Genomic DNA, 27,707 nt, shown 5'->3' with positions numbered 1-27,707 from the left:
AAACATGCAATCACCCTATAGCAATACTGAGTATCCAGATTGTATAAACAAAGATAACAGATCCTGAATCTTCCATTGTGCTTGCAAACTGCACTTGATGTGCGAGCTACTGTCTGTGTGCGTGTTACAATCAGCTTATTAGTTTAAAACGGCGTCAAATGGCATTTAAAAAACGAAAATCATGTCGGTTAGAGGTTCTGAATTTCGGTTTCGATTACTTTTCGATTAATCGTCCAGCCCTATGACCTACCCACTTCACTGCCATGAATAATACCTCTCCTGTGGCCTCATGGGATAGTAAAGTGTCCATTGAATGTGTACTTCAGAATCCTGCTGGAAGTATTAGGTCATTCAGGTACTTTTCACCTACTGTTTTTCAAATACTATGTATTCGGACATACTACTCTATGGCTGTACTGTTTTCCGCATACTATATAGTAGGGAAGTATTCGATTTCGGACGCAGCGTTGGTTTCCTTGGTTACTGATTGTGTCCTCGTTGGTTTCTAAAGTTAGATATTGCTGTCACCTGTGTCTAGTTTAGTTCCCTTGTTTGCCCGGTGTATTTATACCCCCAGAGTAGTTCAGTCCCTTGTCGGTTACTGTTAGTACTTTGTGTTGTTTATGATAGATAAACAGTATTACTCCTACGATCTCCTACATGTTCTTAGTTGGATTATTAATAAACACTGTTTGATTTAGTTGATCTAGTTCATGCATGATGAGCACACGCTGACATTCAAAGGCAATTTGGGCAATAAAATGTCAAATGTGCTTCCTATTTGTTTTATGCTACTAAACAGCATAAAGTTGATCTTTACTGGCTCCAGAAGAGCATGTGTTGTGACTCAACATTAATCGCTAATTGCTAATCGCCTGGTTAGGACACCATGATGACACATTAACGATGAGATGCAAACCTGACCGTACCACAAAAGCTCAGTGGATGAATGGTTGGATGTGCACCTCTTCCTCTCATATCTCCACTTCCGCCCTCCGTTCAAGGCACTGTCTGGGTGAAGGCTCACCTCCTCCCATTTCTCCAAGGGTGAGCTGCTCACTGGAGACAGGGCAGTTAGCATGCAGTGAGATGGGTAATAAAAATGGCAGGCTGTCATAAACACTATGTTTTCAATGAAACAACATATCGGTGAAAAAGGTAGATTAAGGCTAACCAGCGGCAGATAAGGATACATCTTATAGCTCAAGGCTTGCTTATCACCGCCAGGCTACAGTCTTCAGCTGGCAATTGATTAAAGCAGTCGGACTGTGGAGTGATAAATTTAGCACAACCGGGAAAACATGGCAATGGTTTAGCTTACAGTAGCTTAATGCGTAATCTACTGGAAATGAACTTTACAGTGCAAGTTGTGTAATGCTTTCCAGAGGATTAAGATAAGCCTGTGTACAGTTTCGTATTAAACCATTTCTAGCATGAACTTGAGACAAATAAAAACTGAATACATTTCTACTTGGGGCAGCAATGTCGTGAAATCCACAGTTTTGGTGTGTTTAAACAATTTCCACAATTTTCCAGCAATTCAGTTCCACCACATTACATCTAATGATATGCTAATGCGGATGCTAAAGAGTAGAGTAACTGCTTCCTGATGAAGTGGCAGAGGGCATTAAAAAACAGACAACAAAGGGCAAAAATCTAATTACACTGAGAGCCTGGATTAAATGAGCTGTAAGTTTAATCATAAGCACCTCTTAAACTGATTAAAATAACTCTACACTTAAATCAATTTCACAAATCCAGGCCTTTTTTTATAGATTATAATGGACAACTTTCCTAATAGGTTATACAGTTTCACGAATTAACGTTTTGCTCATGGTAGGAACATACAGCTACAATTTCAAGGGCATCTGGGTAACCCAGGGTGATCTTTCAGAAATTTGTTTCGTACCAGACTGTACATTCAACACTAAAGCTTCTTTAGTTTATAAATACTTCTGCGTCAAACTCCCGCCGTAGCTCCGTCGTAGGCTGTGTGTAGCACGCGTACCCTTCGGCGTAGCCTGACGTCCACCTCTCCAAAAATGTAACAATGCGTCAATTCTACGCAGACCGCAAGCGCTGTGATTGGTCTGCTAGAACCCCTCCCTCGGGTTTCACATGCTCCCTCTGCATGTGTAATTGAACGTCAACAGAAGTTCGCAGAAGTATAAATGAAAACCAACGCGTAGCCTACAGCGTACAGGCTCCGGTGCAGGTCCGACGGAGAAGTATAAATCAGCCTCAGTCTCAGAACCCTCTGAACCTATAATCCTTTAGCACACATTAAGATTAATACAGGCAGAATGACAACATTATATGATCATTACTTTTTGATATTTTTATTATGCTGTGTAAACACTTTGTAAACACATATCCTTACAACATTTAAGACGAATATTAATTATAAATATTGACTAGATGTGTTCACTACCTGTCTATTTTAATGTGTGTTTATGCTGACACATGATAAAAAAGTTTCATGTCTTGAAAAGACAGTTTGTCTTATAAAAAGTTCTGTTATAACCTGATAAAAAGTTATAAGTTCCTGATCAGGGCCCTGACTACTGAACTAGAGAGCTGATTGAGATGCACCCACTGTGAAAGATAACAAATATAAATACCTTTTGAAATGGCACAATACTGCCAACTTTTCACTTCAACTGTTAGTATTAAGAGAGTGACGTCAATACGATAGGAAAATTCTTCTAATGACTAATGTAATTGCTCCTGAAAGGGATAGTTCATCCAAAAACAATATTGTTCATCTCTGAAACACAAATGTGTTTAAATGAAACCTGAGAGATTTCTGTCCCTCTATCCCTCCTTTCCACCTAAACTTTGATGCTTCAAAAAGTACATAAAACATCATGCAATAATTGTTTTATAACACCATATTTATGAATAAAAGCCTAAATGATCTGATCATCATATAAAGCGATCGTGACTCTTCAGAAGATTTAGTGGAATGGACTTTCAGCGGAGGGACAGAAATCTCTCGGGTTTCGTTAAAAATATCTTCATTTGTTTTTTGAATATAAACCAAAGTTTTATGGGTTTGGAATGACATGAGGGTGAGTAAATGATGACAGAATTTTCCTTTTTGGGTGAACTATCCCATTAAAAGTGAAGTTTCTGCACTTCAGAGAGACAATTGTTTTCTGTCATAATATGTATACAACAAAAAGAAGTCCTGGGAACCTTTTAAAACATGCCATAATTGACAACTTAATTGACTTACAGTTAATTTTATCAACTTTATAAAAGTATCTTTATTTAACAAGCAAAATACCTGAATCTAATGAGACTCTTTCAGGGTTCGAACGGCAGGGGGATGATGTCTCTGTCTCCACCTGGATCAGCTCCGTCTCTTCCGTCTTCTTCTTGCGAAGGCTACTCTTAGAGAAACCGTTCTTACGAGACCCACAGGGACTCCGCCTGTCCCAGCTCCACCTTCTCTCGCACGGCTCGCTCAAGTCCACCAGGTCTAGCGCTGTGGACAAGACTAGAGCACGTGGAGGAACAAAACATTACCAACAAAAGTCACTCAAAATGAAAACCAATATTAGCCAGAAACACATTTATGGATGAAATATTCCTTTAAAACTTCTATTCTTATGTAATATGCAATTATCAAACATAAAAAGTGATGAACTGATACCTGAAAAAAAAACTGTTTTGACAGAGTAAATGCCAAGGAACACTAACAGTGAAACTGCATTATGTAAACAAACTACCACTGAAATCTGGGACAGAAAACTTGGTGCCTAACGGCTATGGGATAGAAGAGGAGAAGAAGAGCAGATGAGAGAGGAGGAACAGATGACAGAGCAGTAATTATGAGGGAACCTGCTGTGTTGGAGGTGACTGGCCGTGTGGCTCCATCACTCTTGCTCTCACTCTGGAAGTCATCGATGGAAGGGCTCAGTAACGGACGGCTCTCTTGCTGCTCACTGCACAGCTGTAACACATTAAACAAACATATTTCACTTTAAGTGCACCCATTTCCACATTTATCTTATTTGTAACATTTTTGTAGATCTTTATTTTGTTTCCTGTTTTATGTTTCTGGTCAAGTTCAGTTTTATTTCTAGTTCTTCGCATGTCCTTGTTCCTTGATCCCTCCCATCTTTGTTGTTTAGCTACTGCTAAAATACTTTTTCTCTGCTTAATAGGCTATAAGTAAACCATTTGGAGGTTGATTTCCCTAAAAATCCTGATTCTGATCCTGATTCTAAAAATCCTAGATTGCCTGGTTAGCATGGACCAGTTAGCCCCTTTTGATAGATACAGTTGTTGTGCAAGATGCTATGCAGTAGACCCCATGCGACTCCAATGGCTGAGAGCTTTTAATAAGTACTTTATATGTGCCTGATTGAAAGTTAGAGAAAATCACTTTACTGTGTATTTTTTCTTAATCATAAAAATATTCATTATAATTCATTACTTTATAGCCTCTTTGTTACACGTTGCAAGTAGGCTTACTATTGTCTTAACAGTCAATTGTACAAATTACATGCAACTACCCCTACACAAAATCCTAATTACATAATAAGAACATGTTTTTAATTAATATTACGGTACTCAGTACTTAATTATATAATTACATTGTAACAAGGACACCTTAAAATTAAGTGGTTACACTTTAAGGTGTCTTTGTTACACTGTAATTATACATTTAAGTACTGAGTAATATTAAGTAACTTCATGTACTTACTAAAGGGTTAGTATTAGTGTTAGTTGCATGTAATTATGCAGAATTAATAGTTATTACTATAGTAACTACACGTAACATATGTAACAATGACACTGTAAAATAAAGTCATCACAGGGCCCGGGACAATGATCCTGGTTGTCCCCCTGGCGATGGCAATATTCACAGTTCAAAATGGTCAAATTAAACAGATAAGGTCACATTAGCAAAATTTTGCAGGCAATATTGTCAATAGTGTAGCTATATATGCAGCTCAGAAGTCAAAAATCAAGTAGTTTTCTAGTAGTCAAAGCGGCAATTCGTGTGACCTACTTGAAACTCTTGTGAAATCTGTGTGGGGAAACCTTTCGCCTTCAAGCAGAATTCCCAATTACATGGATTCCATTTTAAATTACTGTATTTCACCCTTGACAATTCGCTGAACAGCAGTAAACGCGACTGCACTTTAGTTTTTATTTTGCAAGTTTAATCTAGTGCCTCAGCAAAGCGCTAACTGGTAAAGAAAAGTTTCATCCGCAGACGTTGAAAGACTCGTACATTTAAAGTAGTTCTTAGCTTTAGTTTCCCTAACACCTTCATGTCTCCAATCCAATAATTGCCAGTTATCTCCATAAATGTTACATCATTATATTAAATACTCATTGCAGTGAGGAAATGAAATAATTAAAACTGAGATTTCTATCCTTTACAGTAAATCATCTGATCTCAGCTTGTCTTATTACCTGTGGATGGTAGTAATAGTTTAAATAGTAACACTGATTCAGACCAAAAATTAGACATCCACCGTACAATCAGGCATAATACATCTCAGTGATACAATACAGTAACAGACTTTTAACATATATTTTTTCATAAATATAATGTATTGATTTAAAAAACATTACATGCAATTTGTACAATACATATAACAATGAATCTATTATTCTATTGTGTTGCAGATTGTGAGTGTGACACATTTTGAACACATTTCTTTGGAAATAATACAATGGTAAAATTTATGGCTGTCAAGAATGGTTAAATTGCTTAGAAAACAATTGCCCTTGACACAGGTCAGCACTAAGAGTGTCCCTCACTTCATAACTGAGGTCATAAAGCATCGATATAGGGGGCACACAATCAAATCCATTTATCAGCCTTGGTAATGAGTAAAGAACACCATGCGGTCCATCTGGAGATACTGCAAGCACCAAACCCATCTTTTAACACTCCAGGTTGAATTCACTAAAAAGTTCCACCACTTCTGCTTATTATTTCATTGTTTCTTAATTAGTATATCACTGATTTATTGATTAACCACACGCAATCCAGTTTAAATAAATGTACAGGTGTTTATGGCCATTCTTTTCAGCACAATCAAACCTCTTTTCTATGCAAATTAGGCTATAGATTGTGCCTTATTCCCAAAACCCAATGCTATTTGTCTGGCATATTACAACTGTGCTGTGACCACCCACAGAAAAAAAAGCCAGTAAATAGAATTTGATTTAAAAGGGATTTTTGTGCATGTTATATCAGTAAAAGAGTAACTCACCCAATGATTGAGAAGGGTGTTTAAAAATATATAAATCATATGTAGTATATATATATATATATATATATATATATATATATATATATAATGGTGGAGTTCAAGTAAAGTGTGTCAGACTGTGGTAGTTTGATGCATCCACCACAACCAAGCTCAGCATTAAAGATTTCTGCTATTTGATTTTCATAGTTCCTTAAGTAAATAGGTCATTCTGAAAATGTGTATTTGTGAGTCCAAAATTCAGTCTAAATCGTACATGACTTCACCAATTACTTTCAATTTCACTTGGTCTTTGGTAAAGGATGAGATGTGTTTTTCAGCCCATTTTCACAATACGCAATCTCAGCAGTAACTGGCAGTAAATTCCCCATTGAGCAGCTCATCACAATGTATTGAGAAATGCATGGCTCTCTGCCACATCCTCAGTGGAATAGAACCAAGCCCTCCAAATAACAAAATCCTTCAACATTTGGGTAAACCTTTTATAGACAGCCAAAAATGACATCCATTTATTGACTTCATGTAACTGCAGAGAGGTGGTACAATAAATAACAAAAGCCACCCCACATTGCAGCAAGAATCTAAATCCCCCAAAATCCACATTTAATTTGCTTCCTACAAACAAATTATTCCCAATGTAATAACAAACAGCAAGTAACATCAACATGCAGCTCGGGCTTCAGTAAAAAACAGGTCACAAACATGCGAATCAAAGCCAAGACAACAACAGAAATAAAATTCAAGCAACAGAACATTCAGCAGCTGTTTATGGGGAGAGTAGCGCTCACATAAAGCAAATGCCACTCTTGTTTGTGTCGTGAAATACTGAGTGGTCCCAAATGACCATCCCATTGCCATGGGTCTTGATGACATCATTTAGTGTGAACCCCATAGAGCAGCTTGCTTTCGACAACAAGAAGCAACTATAGCACTTCCACACACATGGCTCATGTGTGTCACGTAACACTAAGGGATATTCAAAACAGGGTGCACCTGTTCTTGGGTTTACTTGACTTATTCACACAGTCACACTAACGCTTGGTGTTCCCTGTTGGTGGGTGTATGTGCTCAGCCCACCTTGGTTGTCACGGTGAGCAGGGGTTTTCCATCTGAGGATGCCTTACTTGGTAGCTCCTTCAGCACCAAAGCAACCGCCCTAGAGTCTTTCTCCTACAACAGTGAAATCAACAGTGAGTTGTGTCAGTCAGTTTGTGTTCAAATTCTTGCAGCGATTCTGTGGGTTCCTTGAAAAACACTAATAAAGCATTACCAATTCAAATGAAATGACAATTTGCAAGCGTTCAAGAAAAAAAATCCCTCTTTCTTTCTTTTAAAGCCATTTCTTGTTGATTGAAAAAAATGACAGTTCACCCAACTGACACAAAACAATGTGCATGATTAGCATGCTATCATCTATCAGCTCTACAGCACAAAACATATGAGTAGGGATGCACCATGTATCGATAAAATACAGACATTTGTTTGGCCAAATAGTTATTTTTTATTCATCAATATCAGTCAATAAGTTAATCTTTAGGAAAACTGAATTAATAACATTTAATAAACAATTTAATAACAATGTTAAAAGTAACCTTTACAAATCTTGTGATACCAAAATTCCCATGTAGCGTCCACAATGGTTGATCAGATTTTAGTGTTTTATTTTCAATTAAGTTAGAGTAAATAGTATATCATTTAACATTATTCATTTATAAGTTATCAACCAGAACATCAAAATAGTATCAATAATATCGGTGCATCCCTATAAATAAGTTCCATTTGATACGGAAAATTTAGTTATCAATGCCAAAACTGTGCCACAACAAAAAACTACTTATCTTCAGCAAAGACATGCAACAGTACACAGAGTAGTAAACCATTTCATAGAATTCAGGGATACAGTGACACCATCCAAAAACACGGGGCTTACAACTGTGCTTTTAACAGCCTCCACGCCACTCAAACAGATCTAAGCACTTAAGCCACCACTGGGACGCTGAGAGCTGGAGTGGAATCAATTCACTGGCGATGTTTAACACTGCAAACTGCCATTTAAACCCCAATGTATTGAACAACTACACTGTTGCAGTCCACATTGCAATCCAAGATAATCTAACTGTGCTGTTTTATCGTGACCAATGAAGTGAACCGCTAATGCAACACTCCATGGTCCAGCAACAGAACTCTGGAGACACATAAGAAACAAAAGAAACTTTGAAAACACATGCTATCAATAAGCTTGTGTTTTTAACTTATTTAACCTTGTAAAAAAAGCCTATAATGGTAGGATGTTGAGGGTGATAACCAAATTGTTGTGAGTGATGAGTCGTTCATTGCGTCTGTCACGTGACAAATGAATGAAAGACTCGGAAGGTAAAGTCATTATTTATGTTCCTTGTAAATTATTTTTGACTGCATTATAATGATTTCTTAATTCAGAATATGATCAAGATTGCGTAGGTGGATGTGTTCGGGGAATTTGCCTGTTAAAAGTATAACATTTAAAGTCCCTTAAATGAACGAAATAACTCGAAAAAAGATTTGTTCATTTTGTTGAACAAGATCGAACAAGAGAGTCAACAAGAAATGATCCGAACTTCCCATCACTAATAGTTGCTAAGGAGATTCTAGGGTGTTCAGGGTGGTTTCTAGGTGACTGCTACAAAGCCCACCTGTGATATTCTAGGGTCGGTTGTGCCATGTTAAAACTTAATGGACGAGTCTGAACTGAGGAAGAGGTTGGAACGAGTCATCACCCTGGAGCCTGTTTCACAGCATGTGTCTGACCAGGCACGTGAGCCGGCAACACCGCAGATTGCAGAGGGAGTTTTAGTGGAGATGGATGGCTTGGAGGATAGCCGCACCCACACTTCCGCCGCTGTGAGTGAGTTGAGCCTTGTCTCTGGAGGATATTTGGAGGAACTTAGAGACCTTTTTGAGGAGGATTTGATTGACTGGTTTGGTGAGGTGATACCCTATGCCCCCGAATCTCCAGTGTTCTCTGTATCTCCAGTGTCCCCTGGTTCTCCAGTGCCCCCTGTATCTCCATAATGCCAGCCCAATCTTCCTCTCCCACCTCCTCATACAGCCAGTTCCTCGGCCCCGCCTTCATTGGTGTCCTTCAGCCCCTCTGCATATTCAACACACAGCAGGGATCTGCCAAGTGTCTTCAAGCCACCAGCTTCACCTAGCCTAGAGGATCCCCTGGCTCCGCCTCCAGCCTATGGGCCCATCGCTCCACCTCGGCCTGTCGACACTTCGGCTCCACATTGGCTCCTCCCTCCCTCAGCTCCTCCTGAAACCATCGGCTATACGGCTTCACCGGGCATTCCCTCGTCCCTCCGGCTCCGCCTTGGTCAGACATCTTCCTGCCTGTGCCTATTATTCAAATCAGTTCAATTATTATTAGACTGCATAAATTAAGTTAGCCCGGAACCCTGGAACACTTGCACTTGCTAACCATCAAGTCATTGTCACCATGGCTCCTCCCACCTTCGACTCCGCCTTGGGGACTTGTCCTGGCTGGCCTCAGGACCACCTCCTGGCTTCTCCTGTTCTTAGCTCCTCCCTGGCTGCTTCCTTATTCCACTCCCCCATGGACTGTTATATTTCTATGGACTGGTGTTTATTTTTCAGTTCCACAACAACCTCCTCCAGAGCCTCAGTTCTATTTACGGCACGAGGATGCGCCTTTTCGAGAGGGGTATACCCTGTTCTGTTGTTTTTGTTGTGTTTTTTGGTTCTGTCCTGTGACCTAATTTTCCTGTCTGTTTAATTAGTTATCCCATTCACCTGTACCTTGTCAATCACCTTGTTTGCTCTCTGTACTTAAGCCTTCAGTTCTCCCTCCCTTTATCCATCTTCGTCAATGGTAACACGTGTGTGTGAAGTATATTCAGTGATTTTCCTGAGTTTCGATGTTAAAAGATCCTTTTTCCCGTTCTTCATCGTCTTCATGAGTTTTTACCGGCATGTTTCGTGGCATAAATGGGCAATAATTTAAATATTTGAGTTCACCATTAATCTTTGTTGGAAAAGTATCTCTATGTATAAACCAAATATTTATAGAAACATCCAACCAGAATTACTTAGAATAAAATAGCAGACTGATTGAATCATCAATGAGCTCATGTTTTACCTGGCAGACTTCAATCTTTATTTTAGACTTATAAACAATATTGTTTCAATGGCCCTTTTATTAATTACTGTTAAGCGATGCAAAAAGTTTGAAACATTAATCATAACAAGATAAAAAAAAAATACTTACAAATTTGGAGGTCTCTTCTTGCGTCAATTTAAAGGATAGTTCATCCAAAAATGAAAATGATGTAATTTACACTCATGTCGTTCAAACCCATTAGACACACTGGGCCTTACGGAAGCACAAACATGAAAGTGTGACATAAGTGAACAATCCTCATTGGTTCTCACGTGTCAAGCTAGCACGTGTCCTCTTTCATTTGTTTATGCTTCAAATGTTTATATGTAAATAAAAGCCTAAAACTCAATTCATACTTTTACATAAAGTTTTGGTGGAATGGATTTGTCAATGGAGGAACAGATATCTGAGGTTTCATCAAAAATGATGAAAGATGAACGAAAGTCCTATGGGTTTGGAATGACATGAGGGTTAAGTAATGAATGAATGAATGAATAATTGAATAAACATCATATTATGTGACTATTCATTAAAGAGAGTTTATGACCTACTAGGTTCTGCCATAAGAACAAATGGTGCAGCCAAATTAAGTATAGAGTTAGCGATAAACTAGTATTTACCAAGTCCCTATTGTGAAAATCGCATCCCAAATAAGGTATGACTTTACCAACGGCTGGTTCAACTATAGATTCCCAACTATAGAACTCAGTTCCCTCCTTCAACATAAATATATGGGACGATGCATCCTCTATAAGCCACATAGTTCAAAATTTCAAACTTATTAGTGGTAATAAAGCAATAAATCCCAGCCCCAATAATAATAATTTACACTCTCAGAAAAAAAGAGATAATTGGGATAGTACCCTTTCAAAAGGTACCAATATGTACCATTTAGGTACTAATATGAACCTTTAAGGCTCCCTACTCCCTAGTGAAAAAAGTATACTTTATTGAATTTGAAATATATTCCCTTTTTCAATAGTACATTGCAAATATACTAAAATGGTACTATCTTTAAATATATTAAAAGTATATTAGCATCATCCTTTTACCTATTTTCACAATACAACTTTTAACACACTTTAAAATAATTGTACTTTAGTATGTTTTCTAAAAAAAAACATATATATTTTAGAAAAATATGCTTGAAGTGAAAATTCAGTTTATTTTTAAAAGTGTATTTATTTGCACTTTATTAAAAAATATATTTAAGGTATATTTTAACTGTGCTGGAAATGATCATTGCAACAATGCATTGAAAGTATACTTTCAAAATACATTATAGTATATAATAGTATTTTGTACAAAGTATAGCTAAGTATTATTTGTTTATTAATGTGCATTTGTTATTGAAGACAAAGTGTGCAATTTGTAGTATTTGGAATAAGCCAAAGCTATTACTGAGCATATACTTTTTACTCAAATATAGTACTCCTCGATAGCCTCGTGGGTAAGTGCGCCGACATGTTGCGCCGTTGTGCTTCGGGCGACCCGAGTTCGAGTCCCAGCTCAAGAACCTTTCCCGATCCCGTCCCCTCTCTCTCTCCCACCTCACTTCCTGTCTAGCTACTGTCCTATCCTAATAAAAGGCAAAAACACAAAATATATATATATATATACACAAATATACTTATGGTATATTGCTTGTATGTTTCGAAGACACTCGTAATGTACTTGTAACACAAATAAAGTACACTTTAATATCACTAATCAAGCATGTAATTAGTCCCTGCACAGGCATATACTTAAAGTATACTTGAAGTTGTTTCAATTTTCAAAAGTACACTAAATACACTTAAAGATATGCTTAACTACAATTTAATTACAACTAAAATATACTTAGTACAAAATTAACTGTTTCAAAATAGTACACTTCAAGTTAACTTATCATTAACACACCTGAAGTATACTAAATTAGTCTGGCTGCAAGTATACTTAATAGATATTTTATTCACCAGGGCTAATATGCCCCCTTTAAGGATAAATAAGCTACAAAGATGTACATTTTGAAAGGGTTCTGCCCCAGTGACAGCTTTTGTACCTTTTCTTCTGTGTAGATTAGATTATATGTATGCTCTTTGAGTTTAAAGGGCACCTATTATGCCCCTTTTTAGAAGATGTAATATTGGTCTTGGGTGTCCCCAGAATACATTTGTGAAGTTTCAGCACAAAATACCCCACAGTTAATTTATTATAACCATTTGAAAATGTCATTTTTGGGGCCTGTTTTAAAAAGAGCTGTTTTGGCGTCTACCACTTTAAATGTAAATGAGCTGCATATCCCCGCCCTGCTGGACCCAGATGATGAAGAGACTCCGGCACAGAATAAACACGAATGAGAATGGACTAAACGTCTCGGAATGGTTATTTGATACATTTATGTACTTACAAAGTTTTAATCGCGTCCCCTTTGCCATTATGGATGTGCAACACACACACACACACACACACACACGAACTGTGATAACGTTCGCGCAATTTTTTGAAACTACACACACACACACACACACACACTACTGTGATAACATTTGCTAAGTACAAACGATTTATTTATTTTTTTCTTAAGGGGAGGGAGATAGACGTTTATATAGCCTACTGTCTATGGAGATAGAGCAGACCTTAATTTATTTACATTTGTAAATGCTGCAAAAAAATGCCTACGTGACATAAAACTGTCTGACGTTGTTTGTTGAGACACTATGACGACGACAATAAATAGCTTTAGACGCATTTGTTGTTGAACAGGCTGACATCGATTGAAATGACTATTTGCTCATAAATCATAAAATACACTTACTTCTTCTGGAGGTGACGTTGGATTGCGAACTGTAGGCAACGATCCACACTCTAGGATTAACTTTGACCCTCGTTCACTAAACAGTCAGTCAGAAAATGAATCTCGTATTTAGGAAGTTTAAGTGGTGCCTTTTCTTCATAAATAAAATCCATCCGCTGCGTTTTCAGTGGCTCTGATGTCAGTGAAGACTACTATGTCCATTCTTACATCCCACAACAGAACACCTACACTTCTTAGGAGACATTACCGGCTGTCGTTGAAACAATGGAGGATGCAGATCACCGAGGGCGGGGTCTATGCCAAAACCAGATGTCAATCAAATCACGTCGGTGGGGCTTAGCTCAATTCTACGTCACAGTGAGGGAAATCTAGAACAGGGTGTTCTGAGACAGTGCTTATGATTTATTGAGATAGTAAAAAAAACACTGGGTGGATTTTTATCATTCTAGGGTGGTTTTGCTCACACACTGCCAACACACATTTATGTTCAAACACCATGTAAAAGTGAATTTTGCATAATAGGTGCCCTTTAAGTAAAATGGCAAATATGTTGAGTCAGTAACAGTCTTTTGAAGAATTGTGTTTTCCTTATATACCCAATATTAGCAATGGCCCATCACCAGCTGTGTTCTGTCCTTTTACCTCTGCTTGTGTTCTCTTTTTCGAGGAGATTTTTGCATCAAAGACATCCAGAAATATGTGAATAGTGTGAAGGACACCGTTCTTTTCTTGTGTATTATCTATTACAGGCCAAACATTTAACTTTGTTTTACAGGTAAATTGGTCTTCACTTAGGCTACATTATTCATCTTAAGAGGTCAGGAATATGTTCACATTTAGCAGTTTAATAAGTCAGTGTTTGAAAGAGAACTAAGCATTAAAGTAGAAAACACAAGCCATATGGCAAAGATGGCCTTTATTTAGGAGGAAAATGTCACTCTCAGGCCTGTCTGTGATCATCCATCTACCTCTTTATTAACGTAGTCTTCCTACAAACCCCACACTGAAAGACATTTCAATCCTGACAACTACTCCATCAAGCTCATGTTTGACTTTAAGAAGGTCTTGCACCAGAATGCACGTAGGACATGCCATCCCATTACATTTAAAAATCCAAATATAATATAACCTCAGCAACACTGACACCTTAAACTTCTAATATTGTCCGAAAAACTGAAACATTTATGATAAATTATTTACTTCTAAACCACAAGCATAGAGTAATAAGTAGTGATGCCTGATTCTTGAACAAATCATCTTTTGAGCTGATTCCCAGCAAGTCATTGAATCACGAAACTTCAGTTCTAGGCCGATGACCCAAGACACACAGCCGAAGTAGCATGCATGCCCCTTGTCCTTGCACAGCACCGAATGAACCAATGGGCTTGTCCTGCAATCAAACCTATAGGTTTTGCCCCTACAGGGTCCTAATTGGATTTTGGAGTCCAGTTTGGTAGAGTATCATGCTATGACTGCAGGACTGCGTTCCCAGAATTGTTTTGGGACATCTCAGCGATACCATGCTGTGAGCTTTATTAAAAAAAATAAAAATCTCAGAACCTCACGTGTCAGGGTGGTTTTTGAGTAATCTTAGCTCAAACAAAATGATTTCTTGTGGTCAAAAACAGCTAAAACACAGTGGAATGAAATAGAAAACAAAGGTCTGGAAGATGGGTTATTGACAGATAAAATAGATCCAGTAAAAATGTATATTCTGTCATTATTTAATTATTTTAAGGATGTTCCAAACCTGTATGCTGTTATTTATTTATTTATTTATTTATTTATTTATTTATTTGCTAAAATGCTAGAATCTTAAAATTTCATAGCGACACACACTAACAGGCTCCAAAAATGTCCAAAAAACCCTATTGTATATTGGGTGGGTGATTATTATACTACATGTATATAGCAATTCGCTTGAAGCTGTACGATAGCTTGTGTAATGAACAAATGAAAGTACATTTATGTCATCATTCACTGCTATGTGGTATATAAAAAAAATATTAAAACTAATATCCTTTGTGAAAAAGAAATGTGCTTAACTGTATTGAATGTGCACTTTTCTTCACAACTTAAGTTTTTTTTTTAAATCTGTACTTGTAATTATATAAAAAAATATTAAATAAAAGGCCACTTAATTATACTTTAATAGAGTATACATTCATGATTGTTTCTTAACACCTTTAAAAAGTATATAATGTCAAATCAAAAAAAGTTTAGTTAAAAGTTGTCATGAATGTCCTTGATTGTTACCATGGTTAATTATTATTTGCACCTGTGTCTTGTTTAGTTTCTTTTGTGTGTTATGTGCATTTATAGCCCTTAATTTTCACTTTGCATATGTCTGTTATCGTTTATGTTTTTATGTGATTGTTTTCTATGATTATTATTCCTGTGATCTCCTGTGTGTTAGTTAGCCTGGCTAACGTCAGACCTCTTTCTCATTGAGACGTGGTCTGGGAACCACATGTTCATTTTCTCGTATTTGAGGCGTGGTTTACGAATGCCCAGAGACGTTTATTGGGCGCTACGAATGTCTATCAAATGCGCCTGTACTTAGCTCATAGCCAATCGTTTCAATTATACCAGATGACGTATGTAGAGCGACAGAAATTCGACGAGGAAGAAGACGAAATAAACTTGCGTTCTAAACTACTTAGAACACTATCTAAGGCTGCATCGAAAGGTAACTTCGCGTCTGATGCCATGTTGGATCCATAGATATAAACAAACTGCTTCGGTGTGTCGCATAGACGTCGTCATCGTCTTGCTGCTCCCTCCCTGTTCTGTGATTGGTTCCCTTTTTGAGGGGAAAATCTGGTCCATGGAATCCAAGCTGCCTAGCAGCGTGAATAAAATCGCGCTGTGCGCAAGGCAGTATTGGGAAACCCAGGCTATGTGTTAGTTGGAATTGTGAATAAAATGTTTGTTTTGGATACTTTGGATACATCTCAACTTCATCTTGTGATTACTACAACAGCCACAGCGTGACAAAGGTACATTTTAAATAATTTATTAAATAATCGTTTGTCATGATTTTAAAAAATAAACTTGTTTTGATATTGACTATAGCATACTAAAGCACATGTAAAGAACATGATTATAATTTTGATTGTAGAGTGGTATTTGATATTGCATTTAAATTTATGATATTTTAAATTTACTAAATTGCAACTTCATTATTACAAATGTGTAATTACAAATATAGTTAAATGCATGACAAGTTATTATGTGAAAGTTGCTGACATAGCATTTTAAAAACACTAATTGCGCGTGGCACATGGTGTGGGACGCCCATCAAAGATGTTGCATATTTTCATAGATGAAGTTTAAATATATTGCAGATGGATTCAAGGACATGTCCTGTGTGAATAGGACAGTTTTATTAGCAACTATAGACAAGAATATGCATTGTCATGTCGTAATAATAATATGCTGGGAGGTGATAAATTCGGTTCTCACACATGGTGATGGACTCAGGTTGTGTTGACTGGGTGAAAGTTGATCACGCCGAAGAAAGGATCTGCAAGCGAGGGAATTGTAGAAGTGCTAGCACAAGCTGTGAATGATTGTAATTTCAGAACAACATATTTATAGTCTTAAGAGCTGCTTAAAGGAAAACTCCGACTTTTTGGGACTTTCGCTTATTCACAGTATCCCCCAGAGTTAGATAAGTCCATACATACCTTTTTCATTTCTGTGCGTTCTGTAAGTGTTATTTGACGCACCCACCACTAGCCTAGCTTAGCACAAAGACTGGATGTAAATGGATAATGGTAGCATACTAATCCCAATAAGTGACAAAATAATGCAAACATTTTCCTATTTACATGTTGCGATCTGTATAGTCACAGCGTGTACAAATAACAAGGCTATATGAGACAGAGACCATTTTTAATCGTATAAATACTGGGAACTATATTCTCACTAGGCGTAGGAGCACAGCTAAATCAACAACAGGGCGTCTCGTGTGCTGCGCTAATCACTCCGCCCAAGTAGCCACTCCGCCCAAGTAGCTGTGCTCCTACGCCTAGTAAGAATATAGTTCCCAGTATTTATACGATTAAAAATGGTCTCTGTCTCATATAGCCTTGTTATTTGTACACGCTGTGACTATACAGATCACAACATGTAAATAGGAAAATGTTTGCATTATTTTGTCACTTATTGGGATTAGTATGCTACCATTATCCATTTACATCCAGTCTTTGTGCTAAGCTAGGCTAGCGGTGGGTGCGTCAAATAACACTTACAGAACGCACAGAAATGAAAAAGGTATGTATGGACTTATCTTACTCTGGGGGATACTGTGAATAAGCTAAAGTTCCAAAAAGTCGGAGTGTTCCTTTAATAGCATAGCTTGTAGCTTCTGTTATGTCTAAGACTTCATGGACATAAAATGGATTTTGGGACTTCTAATCAGTTTATCCAACTATTTATACAAAAAATTATATATTTGCATATCAAATTATCCACTTTGCTATAGCTGCTCAAATTACACTTAAAGGTTTTGACTTCATAACCAAACCTCCACCTATTTATGTTAAGTCTTTCAATTAGGTTATAAGACAACTAATCAAGAAACAAAGTGAGTTAAGGTTTATAAAATATTATGACTAATCATATGCATAATCATTAACCCGCACTAACCCGCCAAAATCAACCATGCGGAAAACACATATCAACTCACTAGCCAATTTGGCAACGAATAATGATTGACTGTTGTAAAACTGAAAACCATTCAATTGTTAAAAATATTTATTATATTTTTGTTTTGGCCTAGTAGAAGTTCTGAATGGCTGGTAACTTAAAATTTAGTAGACAAATTAGCTGTAGAGTAGGGCTGTCACTTTTGTGAAAAAATCCTGTTCGATTTTTGAGACATAAGTGTTCATTGAATCGACTGTAAAATCGATCCACGGACAACTAACAGGCATTAGGACGAATGTAAAGAGGGCGCTTGAGACGCACAAGTCAGCAATACTTCTGATGATTTATTGGCGTGAAGTTTCGTGCACAATGACAAACAGGAGTGCAACATTCTCGAAAGCTGAGTGGACTGACATAATATCAATGAAAAACATTACTGCAGTCTTCAACATGTGTTTACGATTAGAAATGTCAAACAAATTTCGCCTACGTAGGCAATTGTAGACCGTAGCCCGAATCTGTATCTGTATGCATGAGACTGTCTGAATACTGGCAGAATTCACATTTTTATAGTAAAAAGAGACACATTATGCAGAAGTATAATTTGCTGTTATGTGTGTTTGTCAGAGCCTGCAGTTGCTGTGTGACGCGCGTTCGCTGCGGGCGTATCGTGACGAGCTGGACACGCTCCGAGAAAAGACCGTTAAAATCGATTACCTATTTTCGTTTTCGAAACTTGTGTTGGTTGGTCCGATCGATTGTCCAATCGATTTTCGAATGTAAAGTGACAGCCCTACTGTAGAGTCAAAAAGTTAATTTCAAACCCCGATTATAAATAAAAGGATCTCACGTGGCAGGAAGCCATTAAATAAACACTAACTGACGACTGCCACATAAAAACATAGTAAAACAACACCATAGAGTCCCAGGTCTTGGTCCTCTCTTGTCCTCAACTGTCGTCACTCCTTTTATCCTTCCGGAGCTCCGCCATGGGACTCGAGAGCGGTGTGTCGCTCATTAAAGGCCCACTGAAGTGCCTTGAAACGCATAGCATTTTTCAATGTGTTGAAGTAATTTCCACTAAAACAGGATTACAGGACGGGACATATCGAGCAATCCTCCCCTTTTTAAAAATTTCAGCTGCAGCTTCAGTGTCTATTTATAGTGTAGGGGGCGGGACGCTTCAGATTCTAGAGAGCATTTGATTGGACAGAAAATCTTACCAAGAGACTGTGGGCCCTATTTTAACGATCTGAAACGCAAGTGTCAAAGCACAAAGCGCAAGTAACTTTGTGGGCGGGTCTTGGCGCTGTTGCTATTTTCCCGGCGGGATAAATGACTCTTGCGCCAGGCGCAAATCTAAAATGGATTGGTCTGAAGTAGCTTCATTATTCATAGGTGTGGTTTGGGCGTAACGTGAAATAAACCAATCAGAGCGTCATCTCACATTCCCTTTAAGAGCAGGCGCGCTTGTTCTAAAGCGGATTCCTATTATAACGGCGGATTTGCCAGGCGCGCGCCAGGAGCGGTTCATAGACAAGGAGAGCAACGCTCGTCAGGGACGTTGGGGATGGAGAAACCCACCCAAATTAACTTCGGTTAAAAAGGCGTATGATAATTTGGGTAAATGTGTAAGCTAGATGTATGCTTTTATACTAAATTGTCTATCTATCTATCTATCTATCTATCCATCTATCTATCTATCTATTGTAATAATGTATGATTTGCAAAAATGAAAACTGCTGCTTCTGTGTAGATGAGAGAATCAAAGTGTATGCGCTTTGCACACGCTACATTGATTATGGCCAAGCATGCGCCCTTAAAATAGCATATGAATAACATGTGCAACGCGCCACTGACTTTAAACTATTTTTTCCTGGTTAGTGGCGCAATTGTTTTCTAAACCTGCAAAATAGCATGAAGGAACGTTTGCGCCAGAACACGCCTCCTTTTTTGCGCTGAACCGCCCAGGGAGCGCAAGTTCATTCCCTAGTTTAGCGACGTGCTTCTGTGGAGGGAAAAGCGCGCTTTGCGCGGGTGCAAAATAGGAATGACACATGCGTCGGTGTACAAAGTCAATTGCGCTGGGTGCAAGATAGGGCCCTGTATGTTTTGAATGCTTATAAAATTAATACTTCCAGATTCATTTAAATCCTCTAAAAGTTTGTAAAATACATTACACAACCACTGTGTTTACAAGTCCTTTATTTTGGATGAATACAGCATAAATATAGCATATTTTATACAGTTTATTCAAGTAAATTACCAATTTATCCTTAATTACCAATATTACCTACATTTAAACTCATTTACCAAACTATTCAGATTTAAAGGTTTATTTAAAAAAGTTAGGTTAGGTTAGGTTTATTTTATTTTTTTAAATTGTACATTTTTATTCAAGTGTAATTAACTGTTCTTTGTTATCAATTTTTCATCAAAATTGTATTGTTTGTGTGAAATGTCAGTGAGATTGAGCCAGCTACTTACTCAACAGCTGGGTAACACAAAAACTACCCAACCATGGAAAAAAAGAATCCCCAAATATTACCTAACAGGGTCAACCCAGCGTTTGGGTAGAAAAAAATAACCCAATATTTTTAGAGTCAATTTTTTTAAATGGTTATAATTACGTTTAGAAATAGGAGTGGAATTAGTGACTCAAAAATATCTATTTATATAGAAACAAAAATGGTCATTGTACAGTTTTCTGCCTAATAAGTTTCATGTAGTATAAATGTGGTATCGGTTTGGAGGTAGGGTTAAGGGATCTAAAATATATCTAATAAATAGTAAAAATGTAAATTCATAAATATTTTACATTTCTACAGCTGTCAATATGTTGTCAATACATCCATATACGCTTCAGTATCTATCCAAACAAAAAAAAAATTATTTCTTTACCTGCAAATGTTAAGTACTAATTCCTTCATATAAACAATGAGACCATGCAGGGTGATTCAAGTGAACTAAGTGCACTATGACAGTAGTGTTTTCTACATTTAAAGGAGTCCTATTGTGCTTTTCAATTATTATTCTTTTTTTACTTTAGTTGGTAATGTTGCTGTTTAAGCATGAAAACAAATCTGCAAGGTTACAAAACTCAAAGTCCACTCCAAAGGGAGAATTTTTAAAAGTGTAACAGAATCTACTTTTTTAAAGAACTACAACGAAGGCTCGTTTGGACAACAATGTGTTTTTTCCTGCTCTTTAGACTTTCGTGCTATCCAGAAACTTGCACTCTGCAAGTGAACGTCGTCTCGTGGTGCCATCTCATCGAGGCACAAAATCTCTTTCTCTGACCTTTACTATTCCTTGCTGGTGGAATGACCTGCCCAACTCAACCAGAGCGGCTGAGTCCGTGGCCATTTTCAAGAAACGGCTGAAGAAGCACATTTTTCGCCAACACTTGATCCATTAATACTAACACCTTATCTTCTATTCTATATCTATTATCTTATATAAAAAAAAGATTTTTAGATTAAACTGGGAAGGGTCATAGCACTTGCATATTGTTGTCCTATTGTTAGTTTAACTGCTTCTATTGTTCTCATTTGTAAGTCGTTTTGGATAAAAGCTTCTGCTAAATGAATAAATGTAAATGTAGAGGATGAAGAGTGTTGTCACGGTCTTTTCCACCGCCGAAAAAAAGTTTGTCCTAAGGCAGACGCTTTCAGAGTGGTTAAAAAAATGTCAGGGTCTGAATTGGGTCGAATTGGTTTGAAATTGACGCCATCCTTAATATTTACATCTGAGTATAGCTCGCGGTTACGAGGGGGCGTGACATTTCCCGAGCACGCGCTAAGTGCTGCCAATCACAACACACTGGGCCAGCTAACCAATCACAGCACATTTTGTATTTCGGAAGGAGGGGCTTCATCGAAACAGAACCTAAACAGCGCGTTCTAGCCAGACTGGGGAGAGGAGCAGTAATGATGTAAAAATGTGAAAAATAATGCGTTCTTAGAACAATCAAGCATGAAGACAAATTCTAGTACACCCCCAAAATAAAATCAACACTAAAAGGGCATTATAGGACCTCTTTAAAATGACAAAGTAACTGTTCTTGGAAAAAAAACTTTACAACCTCACAACAGCATCCCATAATGCCATTGTTTTCACATATTCTTGCATTCTACTTTGTCACACGTATGACTCATTCAATATTTAACAGACTACGCTATACACCTACATGCTAAACTTGGGATTTTTGCGCAGCCAGAAGATAACATAATTCCAAACTTCTAGCTTACTCCACACATGTCAAGCAAAGATCACAGCTTTTGGTAAGAACAAGAATATTCAGTTACCTTGAAAATCCTCTAAGCAATACCTTGGAGAATGAAGCAGCCTCAGGCTGCATCAATCTTTGCTCATATGCGAGGTCAGTGTCGGCTCCACTGCGGCCCACCAGAGGCTTATTAGCATTAATCATACCTTCAGCAACCATACTCTATTCAAAGTTAGACAAAAGACCCAGTTTTATATGTACCCATGCAATTGTCTCTTCACAGTGACAAATGGAAAAGGTTTGGTTAGAGCATATTTACACAAACTATAAGACAGTAGACAGACATTATTTGAAGGCCTGGCAAGGATGTGAGTTTAATCCGCATACGCTTGTAGGTCAAAGAGAAAAAAAGCCTATGCTATTTGCACTGTGCTTTTTTCAATTTACAATAATCCTCTGCGTTTTGCACCTACTTTCACCAGGGAATATGTGTGCCATCCACAGTGGCTGCTGTGTCAGATGGCGTTATGTGGTCTGTGGCGTGTGATCCGGTTCAGGGAAAAGAGGCACAACAGCTGCAGTGTCATCAGCCGAATCCAGTTGCTTTAAGTGATTAGCAGTATAAGCTGCAGTGAAGAGCAACCTGCCTTAGGGTTCACATCTGACCCATTTTTTGAAGGCCGGAGAGGATGAATTCCATATGAGGCCTGCCTTCAACTCTCCTAGGATTCAATGACATTTAAGTATACTGTGTTGAATTCATGAATGAGACTGATCCATTTGCTTACATTGAAATTGATAAGTTCAGCACAATTTAGTGCTCTTTCTATAGAGCCCGGTATTAGTGACAGTTTGAAAATCTCTCGGGTTACTGGAACATTGTGAGCTAAATGAGTGAGCAATGTCTGTTGATCAATGTTTTATGGTACGGTTCGATTTTCATTGACTTTCAAAGGCAGTCATCTCATTTCTAATGTTCCGGTGCAGACCACACTGATCTGCAGGGCTGTTATCCAATCATCAATCAGGCTTCAACATTTACAGTGGATTTGATATTGCTTGTTATGTGAAAGAATCGCTGTTTTAATTGTACAATAAGTGCTCCTGCTGTCTTAAAATCATTTTTTTAGCTTCTACATTTTTGCTTCAGATCCATTTAAAATTGTCTCCAGGGCAACAGTACTCATTTAATGTGTTCATTTTCAGCCTTGAGTTTATGGCAAATGTTCTGACCCATTGTCATGGTTAGTTGTTTTATCCATACATGCTATTTTCCAGAGGTTGAACTCAAAAATTGAATTTCCCACCATATTCTCTGACTACAATTTATTGTTATATACCTTCTCAGGGTAAAATTGTCAGGAGCAAGTCAAGAACTTTTAAACTCAATTATAAAATATATAATATGTTCTTTCATTAACTATGGCTCCTTTCATGGGTGCTTAAAGTGGCTTTTTTTCATGGGTGCTTAAAGTGTTTTAGGTAACACTAAATAATTGGTTTCTTTTGAGATACTTTATGGAGACGGTATGAAGACAATTAGCAAAAGGCTGCAAACAGGTAATATGGATGGCAAAAATCATTCAGAATTCATTCATGTTCCTGTTCAGCATTTTTCAGCATTAATTTTCATTGTGCTTAATTTTGTGCTATTATGGGGTGCATTTCCCGAAAGCATTGTTATCCAATATGGTTGTAAATTCCATCGGTACCATCATAGTTCAATGATTCAACAAAACCATAATTCCAACGAACATTCACAAACAGCATCACAAAAACTGGTGTGGTTTGAACAGCGCTCAACCTGTGGTTAGAGGTTAATTTAAATTAAATTATACACACTAAGTATAGTTACACATTAAGTATAGTACAAACCATTAACATATTAACTGACATATCACTTGATACTTACTGATATAAATATTACTATTAAACTTCATTTGGACTACTTCTTTATAGCACAATGCACATTTCTTAATATTAAGCCTAAAATATCACTATTAGTAAGGATAGTAAGATCACTGTATAATATCAGTCAATATACTTGCAATAGTTCCACTTTAGCACAATCAAATATACTTAAGTATATCTTTAGTTAGACCTCAGATAACTAAAGTGCATTTAGTACAAAATTAGTTCCAATTTAACAGACTTCAAGTATATCAATTTAGTATACCAAAAGTACAATTGTAGGGTATTTATATTAAGTACATAAATATATAAATGTAGTACACTTAGCATAAAATAAATGTATTTCAAATACATTTAGGTATATATTTTATTTTCACTATAGAGACATGTGGACTTGAATAGCAAGCTAACATGCAATACATTGCAATATCTTTCATTCAATTTAAATACATATAAACACATTTTATTTCACTCTAAAATATGCTGGGTTGTTTCAAACCATGTTTGGGTCAAATCTGGGTTTGTCCATATTTAACCCAAGCATGGGTTATATATATTTTAGCATAAATCAGTGCCCTTTATGAAGAGTGCACATGTGCATAAATGAATAAAGGGAATCCCGGAGCCAAACATCACATAAAGTAAAACGAGTGAAGTGAAGTAGTCCTCAGATACAGTAGCATGTCTGTTACAGAAATTACGATGGAAATAACACTCCTGAGTTGAATGAACTGCATGTAGCTATTCGGGAGTAAAGTCTACACCAATTACATATTGAATGTCACGTAATTAAAAAAAAAAATATATATATTCCTTTTGATGGAGAAGCATCCATGCCAGGAAACAGTCATAACAAGCTAGTTAATTTATCATATGCTGCATCGCACTTCAGTGCTTACGCAGCGAGTTATGTTATGGGAATTGCACCCCTGAGTGTCTCAACGTAGGGGTGGGCAATATGACCAAAATCTTATTTCACGGTATGAGAAATTTTATTTCACAATAACTATCTATATCTTGATATAGCTGTTTTTATTTTATTTTTCTTATTAAAAATAAGAACAGAAAAGAAAAGCTATTACATTATAACAGTAGGACAAATACAATAGAGCGAAGATACAAATTAAATAAACGTTTACATATTTCAGCTACAGTAGATTTGTTTAACATGAACTGATTCTAATTAAAGATACCAATACTGATTCAGTCAAGAGAAGTGAATGGTTTTCTCTGTCTTTTGTTGTTTTATTAAAATGAATGAGACAGACAACAGTTTATCATGCTGCTAAGATCCTAACATCCAATTTTCACCCAAATGTTCACATTCATTTAAGACATAACCGACTATGTTTACGTGAATACTTCCCACGACGGGCATTTTGACATTATTTTGTGTCTATCTGACCATTCAAGCGCAATAAGACGTGAAAGAGAACCGAATTCGCGATCACGTGCTGTCTAAGAGAGGGGGCTTTCTGGGAGCGCTTCTTACAGAAAGCCTGTCAGCTGACTTTTTTTTTTTGACTCTTTTTCACAGCTTATTGCGCTTAACTTTATTAAACATCATACACGTTCCGAATTCGTGATTGCATGCTGTCTAAGAGAGGCGGCTTTCCAACCGCATTGAGTTCATATTCACTCTTTATTTTCTCTTTCATGCATGTTTTGTAATCACTCTTACGTGTAAATAACTTTAAATAGTACTGTGCTACGCGGATATATTTACATACCGCGAAATAAACAATATAGTAAAATCCCTAACGATAGGCACTTTATACCGTGATCATATGTACCATTATCCCGCCCAGCCCTAGCTCAATGTATTGAATATCTAAAAATAAGAAAAAAATATTTTACTTGATTTCTACTCCTTTCAAATGCTTAATCTTAAATGTGTATCACCCATCTCAGCCTGCTAACCTAAATGGGACAACAGTAGTATTAAAATTCTCAACATAACAGTTTAGTGGAGGTGGATTTTTATGATAAAAGGGGAACAACACATCAAAGGGCTTTCTCATCCTTCTCTTTTTTAGTCTTGGCTGAACTAATGTTCCTTCAAAAGGCAAAGCCTAAGCTATTCGTACATGGGAATAGCTTTACCAAAGAAGGTTTAGGTAAGCATTATTCTCTTTCTTCTAAGAATATAGGAAAATTTTAAGTTCTTCCTTATATCAGTGAGAACCAAAGTAGTCGAATGATTGAAATGCACATATATCACTCACTCTCATAGTCTTATATGCAGATTCAGAGAATCCAGTGCTGTGAGTGGCAGAGATCGGTGGGAAGATTGTGTAACATCCATAAACCACAGTAGCACCATTCAAGCCTTTATATTCAAACATGTTTTAAAACATCACTCTGTTCCTCCTCCTTTGCATCTACAATATCAGACAGAAACCGATGAGGAAAAGAAGCAGCCACAAATTGCGATGCAGCAAAATACTTGCAAACACAAAACACAATTGTAAATCGCAAACACGGATTTTCCTTTGTCCGATCATGAGATATGTGACACAGACCTGTGGTCTAAAACCATCCTACTCAGATTTACAGCTTGGTGAGACGGAAGACATATTTATCTTGAGGACTCGGAAGCAAACCACACTTGATGGCAGTTCCCTGAAGTGCAAGCGCAGCATCATCAGTCATGTGAACAGCAGCAGGCAATATCTAAGTTCATCTGACTCTATGAAGGTCAAATTCCTTCCAAGTCCAAAACATGGAGTTGAGCCTGCAGTCATGAAGGGTTAATGACATCAATGCTCATTTAATCCATTTTTTATTGATGAAATGTCTTGTTTTTTTAAGGAAAAAGGAAATACAAGCATAAACTGCTTAAAGTTCTTCAAAAAAATTTGCAACACATTTATACGAATACATTTTGCTATTTGCATAATGGATATTGAGGAAATACCATATAATTATAATACTATAGCAAAAGAAAGTATATTTGACCATATAGTATAGTAAAGCCTTTCAAAAGTTATCTTACAATAATATGACACATAAAAACTTAACAGGGACTTTTTTTGAGGCCCTTTAAAAACAAAGGTGTTTTTTTCAATGCATGACACAAATACAACCAGAACATGGTGTTCAGACGTTAAACGTTTCAATGGCACAAAACAATGTCTTGAAATTATCTTTTCTTCGGAGTTAACGTCCTCCTCATGCAATTAAAGCTTGTGTCGTGAAATGTGTTTTGCCCATTGCTCACATGCTAAAATAGAGCTTAAGGAGTGCGATTTGACCGGTGAGAATAGTATAAACTCCTCAATTTGAGGATGATTTAGTTTTCACATGCGCACGTGCCGGTAAGAGATGCTTCACGCGCCGTTGACCAATAATACATTAAGAAGCATGCCAGCTTACCTGTGAATGTCCCTGGTACATATTCAGTCCAAGTGCTGAAAACACCCGCCGTGTGTTGGTACCCACTACTGTAAATTGTCAATGTGGAGGAGAAAGATGAGCGGAGCAATCCCTGAGTCTCGAGATGTTGTTTTCATGCTCCGGCTACGTCCACGTGAGGGTTCCTCGTACAGGACCTTTCACGAGACCGCACATCCGAGTTTCTGACGTTTATGTTACATGTTAGCTTCGAGGTAGAGGGTTCGTAAAGCAGGAATGGTCTTCCTCTTTTTTCCCCTCGGGTTATTCCACACACTCCTCAGTGGAAACGTTCGAGTCCCAGCCCACTTGAGCGCGGAAACGCCT

The 27,707-nt window shown here is 37.3% G+C and overlaps 1 protein-coding gene across 1 annotated transcript in view; it reads right to left on the bottom strand.

Annotated features, from left to right (window-relative positions):
- The window catches only part of pex5lb (peroxisomal biogenesis factor 5-like b), a 56,271-nt gene extending 28,591 nt beyond the window's left edge, over positions 1 to 27,680 (bottom strand). The window contains exons 1-4 of the mRNA XM_081373910.1: positions 27,363 to 27,680; positions 3,847 to 3,958; positions 3,290 to 3,502; positions 930 to 1,059 (exon numbers count right to left, since the gene is read on the bottom strand). Coding sequence (XP_081230036.1) covers positions 930 to 1,059; positions 3,290 to 3,502; positions 3,847 to 3,958; positions 27,363 to 27,383 — 476 coding nt within the window. The 5' untranslated portion in view covers positions 27,384 to 27,680. The remainder of the gene's footprint in view (positions 1 to 929; positions 1,060 to 3,289; positions 3,503 to 3,846; positions 3,959 to 27,362) is intronic.
- Between the last annotated feature and the right edge of the window lie 27 nt (positions 27,681 to 27,707).

Source organism: Scardinius erythrophthalmus, assembly GCF_964197995.2.
Source record: "Scardinius erythrophthalmus genome assembly, chromosome: 9".
NCBI lineage: Eukaryota > Metazoa > Chordata > Actinopteri > Cypriniformes > Leuciscidae > Scardinius > Scardinius erythrophthalmus.
The sequence above is the reverse complement of the archived record's forward strand: the minus strand, read 5'-3'. Positions and strand labels throughout refer to the sequence as shown.